We start from the raw sequence: 19536 nt of genomic DNA on the forward strand, positions 1-19536 counted from the left end.
GAGGTCAGCCTTTCCTGGGTGAAACGCCGAGATGGCAGCCAGGTGAGCCTTTATCAACAAGTGTGACAGACCCTGCTGTTTCAGCTTAAGCAGGTAGTCCAAGATAAAGGGAACTGAAGACTGAGTCGGAGGGATACAGCTCTGCGAACACCAAATCGAGAATCGCTTCCACTTGGCTGAGTAGGTAGCCCTGGTTGAAGGTTTTCTACTACCAAGAAGAACTTCTCTATCATGGTCTGAACATGCGATTCAGTCAGAGATTCAGCCATGAAGCTTCCAAGCTATGAGGTGGAGAGATTTGAGATTGGGGTGCTGGAGCCGTCCACGATATTGAGTGATGAGATCTGGAACTAACAGCAGGGTGACTGAACTCCACCAAGAGTTCCATCAACATGGTGTACCAATGCTGGCGCGGCCTCCGAGGTGAGCCCCCCACCCCACTGCAATTGTGTTGATGAGCAGACAGAATGAGAGCCGTGGTTTGGAGAACGCGACCCCTATACACACCATGCGAGGGTTGAGCCACCACTTCTATTGTGGTCCTGTCTTGGCTGGCTTTCGTATGGGTGAGGTGCAGGGTGAGGCCTAAAATGCCTGTGTTGGGGGGCAGGCGTGTGCAGTCCCAACAATCTCAGAGTAGCATGGGAGTCTTTCAAGCTATGCAGCTTGGAGTCCGTCTTCTCTAAGAATAACAAGCAGCGAGCAGCAGCACCCAGGAGCCAGCAAACAGGGCTGCTAACAGGGGAGTTTAAGTGGGAGTTTACAGGGGGAGGTGGAAGGGGAGGCAGGAGGGCGCGGTGCCCGGTGTGTTCTGTGTCCCCAGGAGCAGCAGGCAGAGACCACAGCAGCCATGAGCCAAGCAGCAGGGGACACAATGCAGATGATTGCATGTTGCAGCTGTGGTATGTACATGGTTCTCGCTGGGGAGCCTGAACAAAGGTATGTTTGTATGAAATGCCGCCTAATAGACCTGCTAGAAGAAAAGATTAGAGGGTTGCAGATGCAGGTAGATACCTTGGTAGAGTTTAGAAGGGGATTCGAGTAGCTAATGGAGCAAAAGCAGGGTGTGGCAGAAGGGGAATGCTCAGGGGTGCAGGTGGAAGCACGGGCTATGGTCTGTGAGGGGGGAGTGTCAGGGGCAGAACAAGAGCAGTGGAAGCATGTGACTGTGAGGAGCAGGCCAAGGAAAAGGAGGGCTAGTGAGGGGGAAATAGAACTCAGGAACAGGTTTGAGTGTTTGGATAACGAGGAGGGGAGGCAGCAGGTGGTAACTGATGGTGGGAGGCAGAGGAAGAAGAGAAGAGCGGCTAGTCCAATAGAGAGAGGGGAGGAGTTGATGGAGACAGCATCAATACCGGGCCCCAGTAGGATAGAGGATGGCACTAGGGGGACTATAAGGGAAAATAGAAAGACACAGGAGTTACGACTACAGGGAACAGGGGATAGATTTGTAGATCGCACTGTCACCAGGCAAAGGCAGGTTTATGTGATTGGAGACTCCTTGCTGAGGAGGTTGGACAGGCCTGTGACCAGAGCAGACCCAGAAAACAGAAAGGTGTGCTGTCTGCCGGGCGCTAAGATACGGGATGTGGACCTGCGGTTGAAAAGGATCCTAAAAGGAGCGGGTAAGAACCCCTTGATCATCCTTCACGTAGGAACGAATGACACGGCTAGGTTCTCGCTAGAGAGAATTAAGGGAGATTATGCCAGGTTGGGGAAGACGCTTAAGGAAGTTGAGGCTCAGAATGTCTTCAGTGGGATTCTGCCTGTTCCTAGAGAAGGACAGCAAAGGGCTGACAGAATTGTGAGGATAAATAGCTGGCTAAGGGAGTGGTGCTATAAGGAGGGCTTTGGGATGTATGGCCACTGGGAGGCTTTCGGGGACAGACAGCTGTTCTCACGGGGTGGACTTCACCTGAGTAGGGAAGGAAATAGACTTCTGGGAGGGAGGCTGGCTCATCTCATCAAAAGGGCTTTAAACTAGGAATTTGGGGGAGACGGTTGGGAGATGTCCAGTTAATCTCCACGCCAGATTCCAACACTGAAAAGGAGAGTGAAGAGATAAGCACAGATATAGATAGGGGTAGGGGATTGGACATAAGAAGGAGGGGGCGGATGGACAGTATGGGGTCCGTACCAGATTGCATAACTAATGGGAGAAAGGATAGACAGCATACAGTAAGATGTTTATACACCAATGCGAGAAGCCTAGGTAACAAAATGGAGGAATTGGAGCTCCTGGTCCAAGAAATGAAACCAGATATCGTAGGAATAACTGAAACGTGGTGGAACGGTAGTCATGACTGGAGTACAGGTATGGAAGGGTATGTGCTGTTTAGGAATGACCGGAAAAAAGGTAAAGGTGGGGGAGTGGCATTGTATGTCAATGATGAGGTAAAATGTAAAGAAATAATAAGTGATGGAATGGATAAGACAGAGTCCGTCTGGGCAATAATTACACTGGGTAAAAGAACTACTAAAGCCTCCCCTGAGATAGTGCTCGGGGTGTGCTATAGACCGCCGGGATCTAGCCTGGATGCGGACAGAGAACTATTTAATGTTTTTAGGGAAGTAAAAACTAATAAGAACTGTGTAATTATGGGGGACTTTAACTTCCCAGATATAGATTGGGGAACAAATGCTAGTAACAATAATAGGGCTCAGATGTTCCTAGACGTGCTAGCAGATGAATTCCTTCATCAAGTAGTAACTGAACCGACGAGGGGGGATGCCATTTTAGATTTGGTGCTGGTGAGTGGTGAGGACCTCGTTGAGGAAATGGTTGTAGGGGACAACCTTGGCTCGAGTGACCATGAGCTAATTCGGTTTAAACTAAATGGAAGGATTAACAGAAATAAAACTGTGACTAAGGTTTATGATTTCAAAAAGGCCAACTTTAATAAATTAAGGCAACTACTTAGGGAAGTGGACTGGGCTAACATACTTAGGGATCTAAAGGCAGATGACGCCTGGGATTGTTTCAAGTTGAAGTTGCACGAGCTGTCCGAGGCCTGTATCCCGAGAAAGGGAAAACGGTTACTAGGCAGGAGATTTAGACCTAGCTGGATGAGCGGGCGTCTCAAACAGGCGATTAAGAAAAAACAGAAAGCGTACAAAGAATGGAAGAGGGGAGGGATCGGCAAGGAAACCTACCTTATTGAGGTCAGAGCATGTAGGGATGCAGTGAGAAAGGCCAAAAGCCGTGTAGAGTTGGACCTTGCGAGGGGAATTAAATCCAATAGTAAGAGGTTTTATAGCCATATAAATAGGAAGAAAACAAAGAAAGAGGAAGTGGGACCGCTGAAGAATGTAGATGGAGTGGAGATTAAGGATAATGTAGGCATGGCACAATATCTAAATGAATATTTTGCATCGGTCTTTAAGAAGGCTAATGAAGGGCTTAGGAATAGAGAGAGCAGGACAGAGGGGAATAAAGGAGGGGGGATTGACATTACAGTATTAGAGGTGGAAGCCAAACTTGACCAGCTAAACGGGATTAATCGGGAGGACCGGATGATCTTCATCCTAGAATATTGAAGGAACTGGCGCAAGAAATTGCGAGCCCCTTAGCGATAATTTTTAATGAATCTGTAAACTCAGGGGTGGTACCGTTGGACTGGAAAATAGCTAATGTGGTTCCTATTTTCAAGAAGGGGAAAAAAAGTGACCCGGGTAACTACAGGCCTGTTAGTTTAACATCTGTAGTATGCAAGGTCTTGGAAAAAATTTTGAAAGAGAAAGTAGTTAAGGACCTTGAGGTGAATGGCAATTGGGACAGATTACAACATGGGTTTACGAAAGGCAGATCGTGCCAAACCAACCTGATCTCCTTCTTTGAGAAAGTAACAGACCTTCTAGATAAAGGAAATGTGGTGGATCTAATATACCTCGATTTTAGTAAAGCGTTTGATACGGTACCGCATGAGGAATTACTGGTTAAATTAGAAAAGATGGGGATCGATATAAAAATCCAGAAGTGGATAAAGAACTGGTTAAAGGGGAGACTGCAGCGGGTAGTACTGAAAGGTGAACTGTCAGGTTGGAGGGAGGTCACCAGTGGGGTTCCTCAAGGTTCGGTTTTGGGTCCGATTTTATTTAATCTATTTATTACTGACCTCGGAACCGAATGTAGGAGTGGGCTTATAAAGTTTGCGGAGGACACAAAGTTGGGAGGCATTGCCAATTCGGAGAAGGATCGGGATATTCTGCAGGGAGACTTGGATGACCTTGTAAATTGGAGTAATAATAATAGGATGAGATTGAATAGTGAGAAGTGTAAGGTGATGCATTTAGGGATGACTAACAAGAATTTTAGTTATAAGCTGGGGACGCATCGGTTGGAAGTGACGGAGGAGGAGAAGGACCTCGGAGTCCTGGTTGATCGCAGGATGACTATGAGCCGGCAATGTGACGTGGCTGTGAAAAAAGCTAATGCGATCTTGGGATGCATTAGGCGAGGTATTTCTAGTAGGGACAAGGAGGTGCTGCTTCCATTATACAAGGCGCTGGTGAGACCTCATTTGGAGTACTGCGTGCAGTTCTGGTCTCCCATGTTTAAAAAGGATGAACTCAAACTGGAACGGGTACAGAGAAGGGCCACTAGGTTGAGCCGAGGAATGGAAAACCTTTCCTATGAGAGGAGACTCGAGGAGCTCGGTTTGTTTAGCCTAACCAAAAGAAGGCTGAGGGGGGATATGATTGCTCTCTTTAAATATATCAAAGGGATAAATACCAGGGAGGGAGAGGAATTATTTCAGCTCAGTACTAATGTGGACACGAGAACGAATGGATATAAACTGGCCGTGGGGAAGTTTAGGCTTGAAATTAGACAAAGGTTTCTAACCGTCAGAGGGGTGAAATTCTGGAACAGCCTTCCGAGGGAAACGGTGGGGGCGAAAGACCTCTCTGGCTTCAAGATTAGGCTAGATAAGTTTATGGAGGGAATGGTTTGATGGGATAACGTGATTTTAGTCAATTAGGCAATAACGTGCCATCGCTGGTAAAATGTGGGTCCGGCTGGAGAATCTTGCCTGTATGCTCGGGGTTCTACTGATCGCCATATTTGGGGTCGGGAAGGAATTTTCCTCCAGGGTAGATTGGCAGAGGCCCTGGAGGTTTTTTGCCTTCCTCCACAGCATAGGGCAGGGGTCGCAAGCTGGAGGATTCTCTGCGACTTGAAGTCTTTAAATCACGATCTGGAGACTTCAACAGCTGAGATAAGGGAAATTGGGTGGGTCAGCTTTTGTGGCCTGCATCATGCGGGAGGTCAGACTAGATGACCATAATGGTCCCTTCTGACCTTAAAGTCTATGAGTCTAACATGGCCCCCTCAAAAGGGGGTCTTTTATTGTCTGTTGCACCTCCCAAGGCAGGTCCAAGGCCTGTAGCCAGGAACAGCAATGCATTACTTTGCCTGATGACATGGCACGAGTTGCTGCATCTGCAGAGTCCAGCGCCACTTATAATGATGTCCTGGCCACAGCCTTGCCCTCATCTACAAGGGCAGAGAACTCCAATTTCAAATCTGGAGGAACCAGCTCAGTAAACTTGGATACCATGTCCCACGACTTAAAACTGTATCAACTAAAGGATAGCCTGCAGGTTAGCGATGCGAAGTTGGAGCCCTCCGATGGAGTAAATCTTCCTCCCGAAGAGGTCCAGTTTCTTTGAGTCCTTAGCCCGCAGGGTAGGCTCTTGCTCCCCTGCCTCTCCCACTCATGGACCACTGCCACTACCAAAGAGTCCGGCGGGGGCTGAGTGAAGAGGTATTCATACTCCTTAGAGGGGACAAAATTCTTCCTCTCAACCCCTTTTGCTGTAGGGGTCAGGGAAGCCGGAGTTCGCCAGAGGGTCTTCATGTTTTCCTGGATGGTCTTAATTAAAGGAAGAGCCACCCTAGAGGGACCCGCCAGTGACAGAATGTCCACCATTAGGTCTGAAATCTCAGTGACCTCCTCCATCTGGATACCCAGATTCTGTGCCACCCATCTTAGCAGCTCAAGATGGGCCCTGCTGTCCTGTGGAGGAGGTCCTGAATAAGTTCCCGCCACTGCCTCATCAGGCCAGGATGACAAGGATGCCCAGGCCAGTGGTGTCCCCTCCTGTAAGTCCGGCTCCTCATATTATTCATGGGCTGCCACACCCGAGTAGGTGCCATCCGCGGTGCCGTGAACTGCGGTGCTGTCCGCGGCGCCAGAGCTGACAACGGTTGCCGAGGCACAGGAAGGAACCCTGCTCTGGGGCCTCGCTTGGCCCTCAGATGCAACGAAGAAGGATTGGCCAGACTGACTCCTCGGACGGGTGGTATGCCCACGGGGTCCAGAAGGGCCATTGTGTCGGTGCTTGTAGTGCATCTGCCACCGCAGCCATGGTACTGGAGGAAAGGTCTGGGTGTGCCCGTCCTCTGCGCCCACTCCTCCTTGATACATATAAGTCCGTGTCAGAGTCGCACACCGAGGAATTGGACAGCGACAACCAAGGCGGCACGGTGCCAGTCGGTGCTGGGGCCGGTGGAGATGGTGAGCGGTGCCATGACATCAAGAGTTTACCTGTGTGGTGCTGGGGGCTTCAGGGCCGATGGTCTCTCGGGCACTGGCGAATGTGGGTCCATCAGGGCTATAAGGTCCCGGGCCGCCTCGAAAGTCTCTGGGGTAGATGGAAGGTCCAGAGGATCCTCCTGTCCCTCTTCCACTGGCGCCAAACTCGACAGGTCCGATTGTGGACCCAGAGTCGACGGTGCCATTTGTTGCACCGCTGGAGAGGAGTGGCCCAGCATGGGTCGCACTCCCAGAGCTGTCTCACACTCCGGCGCTCGAGAGGGGGAGCACCCCCTGTCAGTCTTCCTGTGCCTCTTATGAGGCACAGGTGACTGGGAGCGGTGCCGAGACTTGGTGCGCGGTGCTGTCTTCAATGCTGGGGAGTGCTGGTGCCGAGGGTGTCAAGGCTGATTCCCCACTCTGGCTCTTCGAGTGCAGAAGGTGGGGGCCCACAAGGATTCTAAAAATTAATACTGGCCACTCCAGGCTGGTATTAAACTCCCAAGGCCACAGTTTCTCTCTGACCTTGGATGGGTAGATGCTGCCACCACTCAAGCGCAAAAAAAAAAAAAAAAAAAAACACAACCAAAGGAACCAAAAAAAAACAACAAAAAAAAAAAAAAAAAAAACACACCCTTGGGACCCAGGAAGGCTCGCTTGGGAAATCCTTCTTGTAGGGTACCCTCAAGCCCTTTCATCCCCCCCCTCCAGGGAAGAGCTGAGAAAGAAACAAAGGAAATCAGCTATTGCCACCAGCTAATTAAACAACATATGCACAAACCTCTTAGGGACACAAAAATCCAATCCTGTTCTTAAAAAAGGCAAATTTTATTAAACCCCCCCAAAAACGGAAATACATTAGGAACTTAGGCTTTTTGCTAGATCTTAAAAGAACAATTAAAAAAATTAAGCATCAAGATAGCTCTCTTGAGGTTCAGCTTAAAGGTTACAAGAAAAACAAAAGCATCTGGGGTTAGCACAGAGGAGTCCACAAGCCAATAAGAAATAAACAGAAATAAACCTAATCGCATCTTCCTAGACATTCCCTAATTTACTTACATATTTGGGGTTTCAGATAAGCAATCTTTAGGTATGATTTGATGGTTTTTTATACCTGGCTTTCAGCTTCTCACAGCATAACTGCTCCCTGTTCCCCTCTTTTCCAGAGAACAACAACACACAGACAAAGGGGAAGCTTTTTCTCAATTTAAAAAAGTTCTAGCTCTCCCATTGGCTCTTTTGGTCAGGTGCCCACTCCTTTCCTTTTACCTGGGGGCTTGTTAACCCTTTACAGGTAAAGCAAGTAGAGAACAACCACCAAGAGGGATTCCATAGCCAACTGGCTGGCTGGGTGTCCACAAAAAGGAGCTTTCCCCCCTCTCATTTATCACAGAGGGTCTGTAGCCCAAGAGTCGGGACTCCCTAATCCTAATCGAAGGCAGTGTGCTGTGTACTGACTCGGAGGAGCCCGGTGCCGGATCCCTTGGCTCGACTCCGATTGCGGTCGCAGGGCTACCTCTATCAACAGGAGCTTTAATCTATGGTCCCTTTCCTTTTTAGTGCAGGGATGAAAACTCCTGCAGATCTTACACCTGTCTGTTTGGTGGGACTCACCCAGACACTTTAGACAGGTTGTGTGTGAGTCGCCTTTGGGCATTAGTTTTTGGCAGACCTCACATGGTTTAAATCCATGGGACCGAGACATGCCCCAGCCCCAGGGGAAGGGAAAGGAAAAACGGGGAGAAGAACCCCCTATAACCACTAAGACATATCTATCTACACTACAACTATCTAAACTATTTACAAGAAAAAATAAGCGAAAGCTACTATGGGATCACTCGACAAGCGAGAGAGGGAGCGTTCCAACAACCGACACTGATGGTAAGAAGGAACTGGAGAGGCGGTGGGTCAGCAGGGCCCTGTATGCGGCACCATGAAGGCGCGGCTCCACTGCTGACCCAATGGATGTTGCTAGTTGCTTCCAGCGACTGTGCACACAGTGCTCACACACCTAATTGGAATCAATATGAGCGAGCACTCAAAGAAGAGTAGAAGAATAATGAGGGCCAGGTCCTCAGTTAGCGTTAATTGGTGTAGCGCCACTGAAGAAAAAGGATCTATGCCAATTTACACCAGCTGAAGATTTGGCCCTGCATCTAAAAGATAACTAGCAAAGTATGTCCTTCATACAATGGCTGCCAAAGTATTCTAGACACCACCTGGGTGGTGACAGTGCACTATACAAGTATCTTCTTTCAGCAACAGAGAACTTGCCCCAGAATCATCATAATTCAGGGGAAAATAAGTCTCTTGGTCTATCTTACACACAGCATAAAACTCATGAACTAAATTTGACTACTGAAATATCTTGGCTGGGATTACAGAATGGACATGACATTTCCCATTGGCATCCCTTCACCTTCAGAGATGTGTCTGTTGGTTCAAGTGCATCTAATCAAATTGAAAGGCCAGTGCCGTATATTAACTTGACGGTTCCTTGATAAGTCTGTGTGTTCCACAGACCTATGGTGAAGGTCACAGGCAGCCCTGTGGGCCAGAGCATGTCCTTGTGGCAAGTCACTTAAGCGATCAAGGACTGGGCTACCAGCAAGTGTCAAGAGGGTTTGCTCTGGTCAGTTTCTTCCTGTCACCCCTTTTTTTTTTTTAATACCTAGCTGCAGCTTACAATGTCCTTTGGCCAGTGGGAACATTTCATTAATGTCACACCCACCCAGTTCCAAGATAGCATGTGGGTAAAACTGTAATTATTCCATTTGCCTATTCCATTCGCAATCTGAGGGCTTGTCTACACAAACAATCCATTCGCATCTGAGGGCTTGTCTACACAAACATTTCATTTTTGGCAAACTGGGATGTTAATCTATTCCTCATTAGCCTGCCACAGACTAACTGCTCATGTGGATCCTGAGCTTGAATCAGGACTAATCAAACTAAACAGGACAGATGGTTAATGTGCATCAGCAGGGTCCACACAGACAGTCTGCAGCAGGCTAATGTGGGGTGAATTCACACCCCATCTTAGAATCATAGAATCATAGAAGATTAGGGTTGGAAGGGACCTCAGGAGGTCATCTAGTCCAACCCCCTGCTCAAAGCAGGACCAATCCCCAGACAGATTTTTACCCCAGATCCCTAAGTGGCCCCCTCAAGGATTGAACTCTCAACCCTGGGTTTAGCAGGCCAATGCTCAAACCACTGAGCTATCCCTCCCCCCAATCTTGCCGTGACCTAACTGTTCATGTAGACAAGCCTTCAGGTAGCCAGTGGCTTAGAATCCATTTCTGGCGACAGTCCAATACTATGATGAGGAGTGCCACTATAAGAACCAAGACAGATTAGATTAGTGGCCTTGCTTTAGCTGCATTGTCTTGGCATCGCTTCCAGGAGGTGGTGCTTTTACATGATAGTAGCAAGTGCACAAAATCTATACACAAAATGTGTGCATGGAGCCTTTGCATGTGCTCAGTCAAATTTTCAACCTGCCTGTGTACAGTTAAGGAGCTTTGAAAAATACACATCATATTATATACACAAGTGAATATGCCTACAGACAGCCCTGTGCACACACACATGACTGTGAAAACGTGCCTCAGATATCTCACAGCTCAACCGTTAGAAAGGGCTCAATCTATCATTGCTGGAAACCGTACAAAGCAAAACCATTCCTAACAACAATCTGAAGGTATGCTGTCCAGCTGAAACAGAAGCTCTTTACTCAATTGCAAAAAATCAATCCACAGGTAACTCATTCACAGAAAGAAAAAGAAAAAACCACTGTAAACAACCAATCTGTAACAGCTACCTGGGACACCTGCTTTTTTCAGTGGAAGTGGTCAGGAGATCTAGGAACCAGAATAGACTTATCCTAAAACTTGCTTATTATTCAATCCCTTTTAACTTCCCAGTTTTGATGAGAATTACAAAATCCCACCTGATTTACGTAGACCCTATGCACAATGCACATATGCTGCTTACTATAACATGTGAGTGATCTGTAAGGATTGACTTAACAAGAATTGGGAGAGCTGAGCCCTCCCAAAAATCACACCCTATGAGATTAGATATTTGTACGTACTCCACTGCACTATTAAAAAAAAAAAATCTCAACTTCTTAGAGTTCTTCCTACAAAGAAAGATGTGCACTCATGCCATGACATTGGATTGTTCATGGGCACAGATTTGTTTATGTGTAGAACCTACATGAAATCAGATAGGTTCATTCATTTGCCATCAAGATCTGGAAGTTAAATACTTACATCAGAGGTTCCTTAAATTAAGGATTTGTTTACATAGGAAGTTAATGCAGAATAAGGTCAGGTGTAGATCTGAAGTGAAAAAGGTACTTGTAGCAGGAAAGGCTGCTGGCCTAGTAGGGAAGAAGGGAAGGAGAATTTGGGGAACTACAGACCCGTCAGCCTCACCTCAGTCCCTGGAAAAATCATGGAGCAGCTCCTCAAGGAATCCATTTTGAAGCACTTGGAGGAGAGGAAGGTGATCAGGAACAGTCAACATGGATTCACCAAGGGCAAGTCATGCCTGATCGCCTTCTAGGATGAGATAACTGGTTCTGTGGATATGGGGAAAGTAGTGGATGTGATATATCCTGACTTTAGCAAAGCTTTTGATACTGTCTCCCACAATATTCTTGCCAGCAAGTTAAAAAAGTATGGATTGGATTAATAGACTATAAACTGGATAGAAAGCTGGCTAGATCGTTGGGCTCAACGGGTAGCAATCAACGGTTCGATGTCAAGCGGACTGCCCCAGGGGTTGGTCCTGGGGCCGGTTTTGTTCAACATCTTCATTAATGATCTGGACGATGGGATGGACTGCACCCTCAGCAAGTTCGCGGATGACACTAAGCTTGGGGGAGAGGTAGACACGCTGTAGGGTAGGGATAAAGTCCAGAGTGACCTAGACAAATTGGAGGATTGGGCCAAAAGAAATCTGATGAAGTTCAACAAGGACAAGTGCAGTCCTGCACTTAGGACAGAAGAATCCCATGCACTGCTACAGGCTGGGGACCGACTGGCTAAGTGGCAGTTCTGCAGAAAAGGACCTGGGGATTACAGTGGATGAGAAGCTGGACATGAGAAGGCTAATGGCACATTGGGCTGCATTAATAGGAACACTGCCAGCAGATCGAGGGAAGTGATTATTCCCCTCTAGTCGGCACTGGTGAGGCCACATCTGGAGTACTGCATCCAGTTTTGGGGCCCACACTACAGAAAGGATGTGGATAAATTGGAGAGAGTTCAGCCGAGGGCAACGAAAATGATCAGGGGGTTGGGGCACATGACTTACGAGGAGAGGCTGAGGGAACTACTGGGCTTATTTAGTCTGCAGAAGAGAAGAGTGAGGGGAGGATTTGATAGCAGCCTTCAACTACCCGAAGGGGGGTTCCAAGGAGGATGGAGCTAGGCTGTTCTCAGTGGGGGCAGATGACAGAACAAGAAGCAATGGTCTCAAGTTGCAGTGCGGGAAGTCTAAGTTGGAAATTAGGAAACACTATTTCACTAGCAGGGTGGTGAAGCACTGGAATGGGTTACCTAGGGAGGTGATGGAATCTCTATCCTTAGAGGTTTTTAAGGCCTGGCTTGACAAAGCCCTGGCTGGGATGATTTAGTTGGGGTTGGTCCTGCTTTGAGCAGGGGGCTGGACTAGAGGATCTCCTGAGGTCTCTTCCAATCCTAATCTTCTATGATTCTTATGGTTTATGCTGGCCTAGTCATTCCAGAGGGGGGCCCCAGTTGGAGCCTCAATCACCCCCTTATGCTCTCATTGCTTCCCCAGAGTTCAGTGACTGCAAAGGAGTGGGGGGTGGGGGTGAGAGAGAGAGAGAGAGGCGGGACAAGATAGGGGGACCTGGGCCCACCACTCTACCAGGTCCTAACCCAGTGCCTTACGAGTTTATCAAAGTGTCCAACCCAGTTACTGAACTACCCCAAATTATGTTTCCCCCGAGTCACTTCCTACCAGTCTGGAGCTCCTTAGTTTGGGGCATGGTCACTGATTTAGCAGACTCTCCTCAGTCTTTTGGGGTATGTCTACACCGCAATTAAACATCTGCAGCTGGCCCATATCAGCTGACTCAGGCTTGCAGGACTTGGGCTGCAAGACTGTGAAATTGCAGTGTACACATTCGGGCTCAGGCTGGAGCCTGGGCTCTGGGACCCTCCCCTTTTGTGTCTGAAGTCAATCACTTACTCAGTTATACAGTCCTGCAACCCAAGCTCCACAAACCCAAGTCAGCTGACATGAATCATAGAATATCAGGGTTGGAAGGGACCTCAGGAGGTCATCTAGTCCAACCCCCAAATACCAGCCACGGGTATTTAATTGCTGTGCAGACATCCCCTTAGTGTCCTGTTCAGTCAATCTATTTTAGGGCTTTCAATTCCCAAAGAAGGGGAGGAAATGCAAGTCCCTGCCGTTAAAGCAGTCTTCACAAAGCTGTTACCACTCCTGGCACAGCTCTCAGCATTAGCCTTGCTTCCTGTTGCCACATGCAGCTCATTCCCCACTTTCCTGCACTATGAGTGTCCTTTGAAACTGTTCCTCCACTGAGAGCATGCCTTGCACCTGTTGAGGGGCAGAGCCTCCCTAGCCCAGTATTGCTCTATGCCATGCCCTGGTTTAGTGTGGGGCCTGTAGACCCCATAACAAAACTGGACTTTAAAGTGGACTAAGCTAAACCTCACAATGGCACTCTTAGGCCTGGTCTACACTGCCGCTCTAGACAATGTAAGTTATGTCATTCAGGGGTGTGAAAAATCACCTCCATCCCCCCAGCGACATAGCTTATATCAACCTAACTTGGTATCTACACTGCACTATGTCGGTGGGAGAGCATCTTCCGCCTCTCGGGGAGGTGGAGTACTGAAGTCAACAGGAGAGCATGCTGCTATTGACTTCAGTGGCACTGATTTAGCGTGCCAGTGTAGACAAGCCCTCAGTGCAGAATGAGCATCCACCCAAGGAGTCAATGTTAAACAGCCACTGCTCTTTAAATCCACACCCAAGCTTATTCTGTACTAACTTCACACGCAAAAAAGCTTTAAGGAAAATACATTTAAAATAGAGAAATGTTTTGGTCAACATGTGATGAGTATAAATATTTTCATAACAAAATTCTGAAACCAAATGACAAGCTATTCACATCTAAGTGTTAATGAGTTTCTGTTAAGGTTCATTTGTCAGTTCCTTGCCATTATTTATTTGCTGTATTTGATCTTGCACACAGTAGATTGATTTACTGGCATTTAAAGGTGACTGCTTTACTTATTACTTTAACAATTACACTGATCTCTCTAGTGCCACCAGCATTTTACCAGTGACCTCAGTTCTGCTTGCAGCCTTTAATCTTTCAAAGCAGAACAAAACAAGATTGAGTTCTACACATAAAACAGTGAGAGAGAGAGAAAAGGTGTGGGTGGGTGAGTGGGTGGCAGTAAATGGGTTGCTTTTCCTTAAAGTTCATTGATCTCTGTGTGGTCACACTTGTGATGAGAATGTTAATTGAACAGGTCGGAAGGACAACATATATTTTATTAGCGCGAAGTAAATCACCAGAGATAGTGACAATGTAATGTAGAACTAAGACAAATTTCTTTTAGACATGTTATAAGAATGGGCTTACATTGTCTTTCCAGGTATGAAGGATTATCATGTTTATCCCACATCACGGCCAGTGTCCTTATAGGCAGGAAATGAACACAACCACTCCTTCAGAGACAATGCTGCTACTTGGAAGACCCACAGCACTCCAAGACTATCATCGCCCACAGTGACAGAGGCCAGAACCCTGAATCAAACCTGGGATGTCACAAGACAGTGAACAGCAACCACTAGCCCAAAAACCTATAAAAGACACCCAAGACTCTTATTGCTATTTATCGCTTAGAGCCTTAGATTGTGCCAGAAGCATGCCAGGAGCTTTACAGACAACAAGATAAACTCCCTGATCCAATCAGCTTCTGAGTTCAACAGATGACACACGAGCAAGGGCAGACACAGGCTGTCTTCATCACTAGGCAAAGCTCTGGCATTTCTTTGGTGAAATGCTTGGCACCTGTCACCACGGGCTGGCAACAGCAATCAGCTCGCAGGGCCCTCGACCTTTAGGAGGAAGGAGAGGAGCAGGGCTGAATGCTGGAATCTCTGCTTATGCACCACACAGCAAGGGGGGGGGGCATACAGAGGTACTCTTGACCCCATCTGCTGCTCTCAGCAATGGCTGCCAAGCAGGGCCAGTGCAAGGATGTTTCATGTCCTAGGCGAAACTTCCACCTTGCGCCCTCTCCCCTCCCCGCCCTGAGGCGTCCCGTCCCCCCCCCGTGGCAGCTCCCCACCCCCCCGGCCCGGGGAGCCGTGCGGCAGCTCCCCACCCCAGCTCACCTCTGCTCCGCCTCCTCCCCGACCACGCCGTCGCTGCTCCATTTCTCCCACCTCCCAGGCTTGCGGCGCCAATCAGCTGTTTGGCGCCGCAAGCCTGGGAGGGAGAGAAGCAGAGCGGGGCGGCGTGCTCAGGGGAGGAGGCGGAGCAGAGGTGAGCTGGGGCGCGGAGTTCCCCTGCGTGCCTGCCCCCCCCCTTACTTGCTGCAGGTGGCCCTCCCTGTGCCCCCCTGCCCCAGCTCCCTCCGCCTAAATGCCGACTCCGGCCGCCGCGGTCGCCACTGAAGAAAATGCCGCCCCCCAAATGCTAGTGCCCTAGGCGACCACCTAGGTCGCCTAATAGGTTGCACCGGCCCTGCTGCCAAGGCATATCCACAATCAACTAACCCAATAATTTACATGCCAGAGAAAGTCAAAGCAGTCTCTTGATGCAGAGGGTATTTACACTCTCTTCCAGCTGCCAACAGGAATTGGGTGTGTAAATCCCCTGGTAAATGGTGAGGACACACTGTTATCCCCTAAAATCCAAGCATTCGACATTTATAAAGTACTTTCCAATCCCAAAAACACAGGAATAACTTCACCAACCAGTGAAGTACTGCCATCTCAGGACTGAACACATAATCTAACAGATCACACAAACTCTACCCAACCACTGACATGGGAAGTGAAAAACAATATCACACGCAGTTTAAATTGCAGGAGACATTTGTGTAAACAGAACACAATTAACCAAATTGGAATATGGCTTAATCCCTGACTAGTGAGAAAGTGGCAAAGATTCTATTACAAATGGAAAATTCTCCTCCTATGAAGCCTGCACAGAAATTCAAGACGACATAAGAATAATGGTTGGTAAAGTCCATGTATAAACTATGACAAAAAGACTTTTATAGCCAAAAACCCAAGAGATGGTAATTTTAAACAAGTGAACATGAAGGGGGTTACACGACTTTTCCACTTTTTAACATCATAGCTATCTGTATTCTATCACATTTTGTCTCTCAGAATGAAATCTCTTGTTTTATTATCGGTCAGAACAAGTTCTCTCACAGGAAATCTCCGATGAAAATGAATTATTGGCATCAGTAAAAACCAGCCCAATGTTCTTTCTATAGTAGCTAATTTCTGACACTTTGATCCACTCTACATTTCTGTCCGTTGAATGATACCCAAAACAGGAATTTATTTATAATACCATCTACCAACGAGGTACATTACAATACGACAAACTGATGTGCTGCCTCTTTTTAGTGATCCGTAAAGCTAGTTATTTAAGGTGACATTAATAAAAATGTCACATTACTTTGAGAGAAAAACAAATTTCACAAACTTCATACCAAAACTATTTGGCAATGCACAAGCTAACTTGTGCTGCTTGCTGTCTGCACTAGTATTTGAAACTCAGATGCTTTAAGGACACAGAACACAAGTAATAATCTTTTAAAAAAACCAATAATATTGCAAATCAAAGGCTTGATGCTGGCCGACCAGGTTCCAGCTCATGCTCATGCCAATTCACTTGTGTATTAGTACTGATCAAAGTGATTGTTAAATATATAAGAATATATTTGATGTTTAAACTTCATAGGATTTTGCATGCATCGTTTTCATTTATCTGTATCCTGTTAGAATGTAATAGAAAACATCTACATTGTATATACCCCTGTAACTAAATAACCCTTCCTAAGAGAAAGAAGCCTTGTGTAATGTAAATGAAAAACTTTAACACAAAAATACCAAATCTTGCGCATTTCAAAGCAAGCGGTCATTATATGTGATGATCAGAGATCAAAGACTCTAAATGCATTCTGGTCTCTCTGCCATCAAAGAAAGAGCCCATGTGGGTAGCCAAACTGTCAATTTGTTGACACAAAGAAAAGTCCATCATCTCTGGACTGTTTGGATTCTAACAGAGGAGAATAACCAAACAAGAAGATGGAGATCAAGAGAGTTATTCTGGGTAGCCCTGAGACACTTTTGGGAAACTAGCAGATTACTACATCTCTGCCACCATTTGCAATTAAAAACTGGTACTCACATGTACATATATTTTACCTGCTTTAATCTCTAAAAACTCTCATTTATTTTTCCTAGATAATAAGCCTTTAGTTAGTTTACTACAGAATTGGCTACAAGCATTGTCTTTGGTGTGAGATCTAGGATGTAAATCAACCTGGGTGAGTGACTGGTCTCTTGGGACTGGGTGTAGCCTGGAATATTTGTGTTTGTTGGTGTAAGTGACCATTTATCACATAGTCCAGCTTGCCTGGGTGGCAAGACAGACTGGATTGTGAAAGGGGACTGTCTATGATTCCATGGTAAGACTGTTACAGTGACCCAGTAGTTCACATTTGATACTGGCTTGGTGAAATCTAATTATAGAACATGTCACCAGTTTGGGATGTCTGCCCTTCTTTGGACAGTCTGTCCTGAGGTAGGCACTCACGGTCGTGAGCCACTCCAGACAGTGTGACAAAAGGTATTTCTGTTAATTTTCATAGGGCATTATTTTGCTCACTGCTTATAACAGCCAGTTGGAAACTTGATATTTGAAACGGTTCTGCCCTGGCAACTGCACACTAGTTTGTTACTGAAGAGCTGCTCAAAAGTACTAGGCAGCTAGCTTTTTGCAGTTACACTGAAACCTTTGTTTTGAGGAGGAAGAAGAGACACAAAGAATTACACAGACTTTGCAGAGACAGGACAAATTTTAGGTCCCTTGAAAGTACAGAGCATCAGCCTTCACCAGGACTTCCTACGTATGCAAGTTTGTGATAGGATAATGAAAGGGACATACAAGGTGTTAAAAGCTTCATATCAGATTATCCTTAGAACATATTTATTGTCGTTCTGAACCAGTTACAGCAATGAGTAACAAAACCAAAGCCCCCATTTATTATAGACGGGACTCCCCCGGGCCCACAAATGTCCTAGAAACACAGAAGTCACAAACAGAAAACATCTGTAGTCACCTGCTCCCATATTTGTTAATAAAGTGATCTGGAGATTTTCATTATAATTTTTGTCCTGCCTTGTCCTCATTTGTTCGGGTACAGGCAGCTGATCAGTTGCGTAGGGAAAGACTTCCATGCTTAATTTCCACTATCTCAGAATGCCTATAAAACTTAGAACAAGAGGAATTCCCAGAGCTGTCTGATGCTGGAAGCTCAGCATCTAAAAATGGGCAACCCAGCATGGCAGTTAAAGATGAAAATATGTTAGAAACTGCCTCATTTTCTGTGGAATGTAGACCAGTATGTGTATAAGGACTGTTGAGCATCAGAGTACAAAACGTGATCGAGTACCACAGCATTACCTGTTTGTAGCTATCTGGTTGTCTAATGAGATCGGTTTCTGTGACAGAGAAATGACCGATGGTCTGATCCATATGACAGCCACTAGTGTAAGAATGAATCTGCAACAGACAAAATTAGATAAACAGATACAAATAAATATAAACAGACCAGGTCGTTAATGACTGAAAGCTGGTACTATCTGAAGGCTCCTTGGCGGCTTACATGAAGTGAATTGGTGGTCATGACCCAATTCCCAACAGACAGGTGCACACACAACTGCCACTTGCTGAATCGGCCCTATTTGTGACGGTGTCCTAGAAACCAAGGCTGAATGACCCTGCGGAGTGAACAACCTTCTTACTCATAAAATGGTCTCACTATGTCAGCAGTGTTAGCCAGGTGGCATGCGGAAGTTTCCACTGTTGCTGCCTGGTTTAAAGTCAGAGGGCTTCACTTCCCAAGGTGTTTCAGGGTCTAATACTTTTACCCCATAACAGAATTCACCTAAAATATTTGTAAAGCATTAAAAAGTTATTAACACATTTACACACATACCTGTTAGAGCTATACACAATGTATAGCTTCTGATCTCTTCCCTTAATGCAGAAAATGCCATTAGGTATATTAAATCTTTGCTGTAAATCATAACTAGCTCTTTACTGATGCTGCCAGAAACTTGCCCCAGCTGTTTTGATGATATCATCATCAATTATATGAGGAAGAATCTTCCCAAGTTAGTCAGGGGAACAATAAAAAGCAATTCCCTCTATTCAATGCTGATCCCTTTGTTACTGTAATAACTGCAGCTGTCAGACAAGATACTAGTGCACATTTGTCATACAATCTTTCACATTTCATTAATATTTCTGTCCACATGACATAAGAATGTTAGTTGCTTTTCTTCCCTTGTTCTAATATTACTATTATCATGCACTTAGGGATTGACAAATATTTTAAATTGATGATTAATTATCCTGTCTCCTTGAAACTTAACATGATTCTGGTATTCCTTTTTCAAAACTCACTTCTGGTGGCAATCCTCTGGCACAACACACAGGTCTGTGCGGAAGTTTTTAAAAAAGAAACAGCTCCAAATGCATTTCTCTCACTCTAAATCATGTCGCTGCTGCTTCCTTCCCTTTATTCAGTTCTGGACTCTCCTCCATCCTGATGTATTATGGCACCGAATCCTTAGGCTTTCTGGAACTAGGATTCAGATCTGACCTCTCATCAATCAAAAGTCACGTCAAAGAGATCTTAGGACATAGTGACGTGAAGGACATCAG

General features: G+C 46.3%; 1 protein-coding gene across 1 annotated transcript in view; it reads right to left on the reverse strand.

The window, feature by feature from the left end:
• Positions 1-19536, reverse strand: part of LOC112107422 (tubulin epsilon and delta complex protein 1-like) — a 180318-nt gene that overhangs the window by 102890 nt on the left and 57892 nt on the right. The window contains exon 5 of the mRNA XM_026656188.2: positions 18271-18369. Coding sequence (XP_026511973.1) covers positions 18271-18369 — 99 coding nt within the window. The remainder of the gene's footprint in view (positions 1-18270; positions 18370-19536) is intronic.

The sequence above is a fragment of the Terrapene carolina genome, unplaced genomic scaffold (genome assembly GCF_002925995.2).
Source record: "Terrapene carolina triunguis isolate 2854851 unplaced genomic scaffold, T_m_triunguis-2.0 Scaffold212, whole genome shotgun sequence".
In the NCBI taxonomy this organism is placed as follows: Eukaryota; Metazoa; Chordata; order Testudines; family Emydidae; genus Terrapene; species Terrapene triunguis.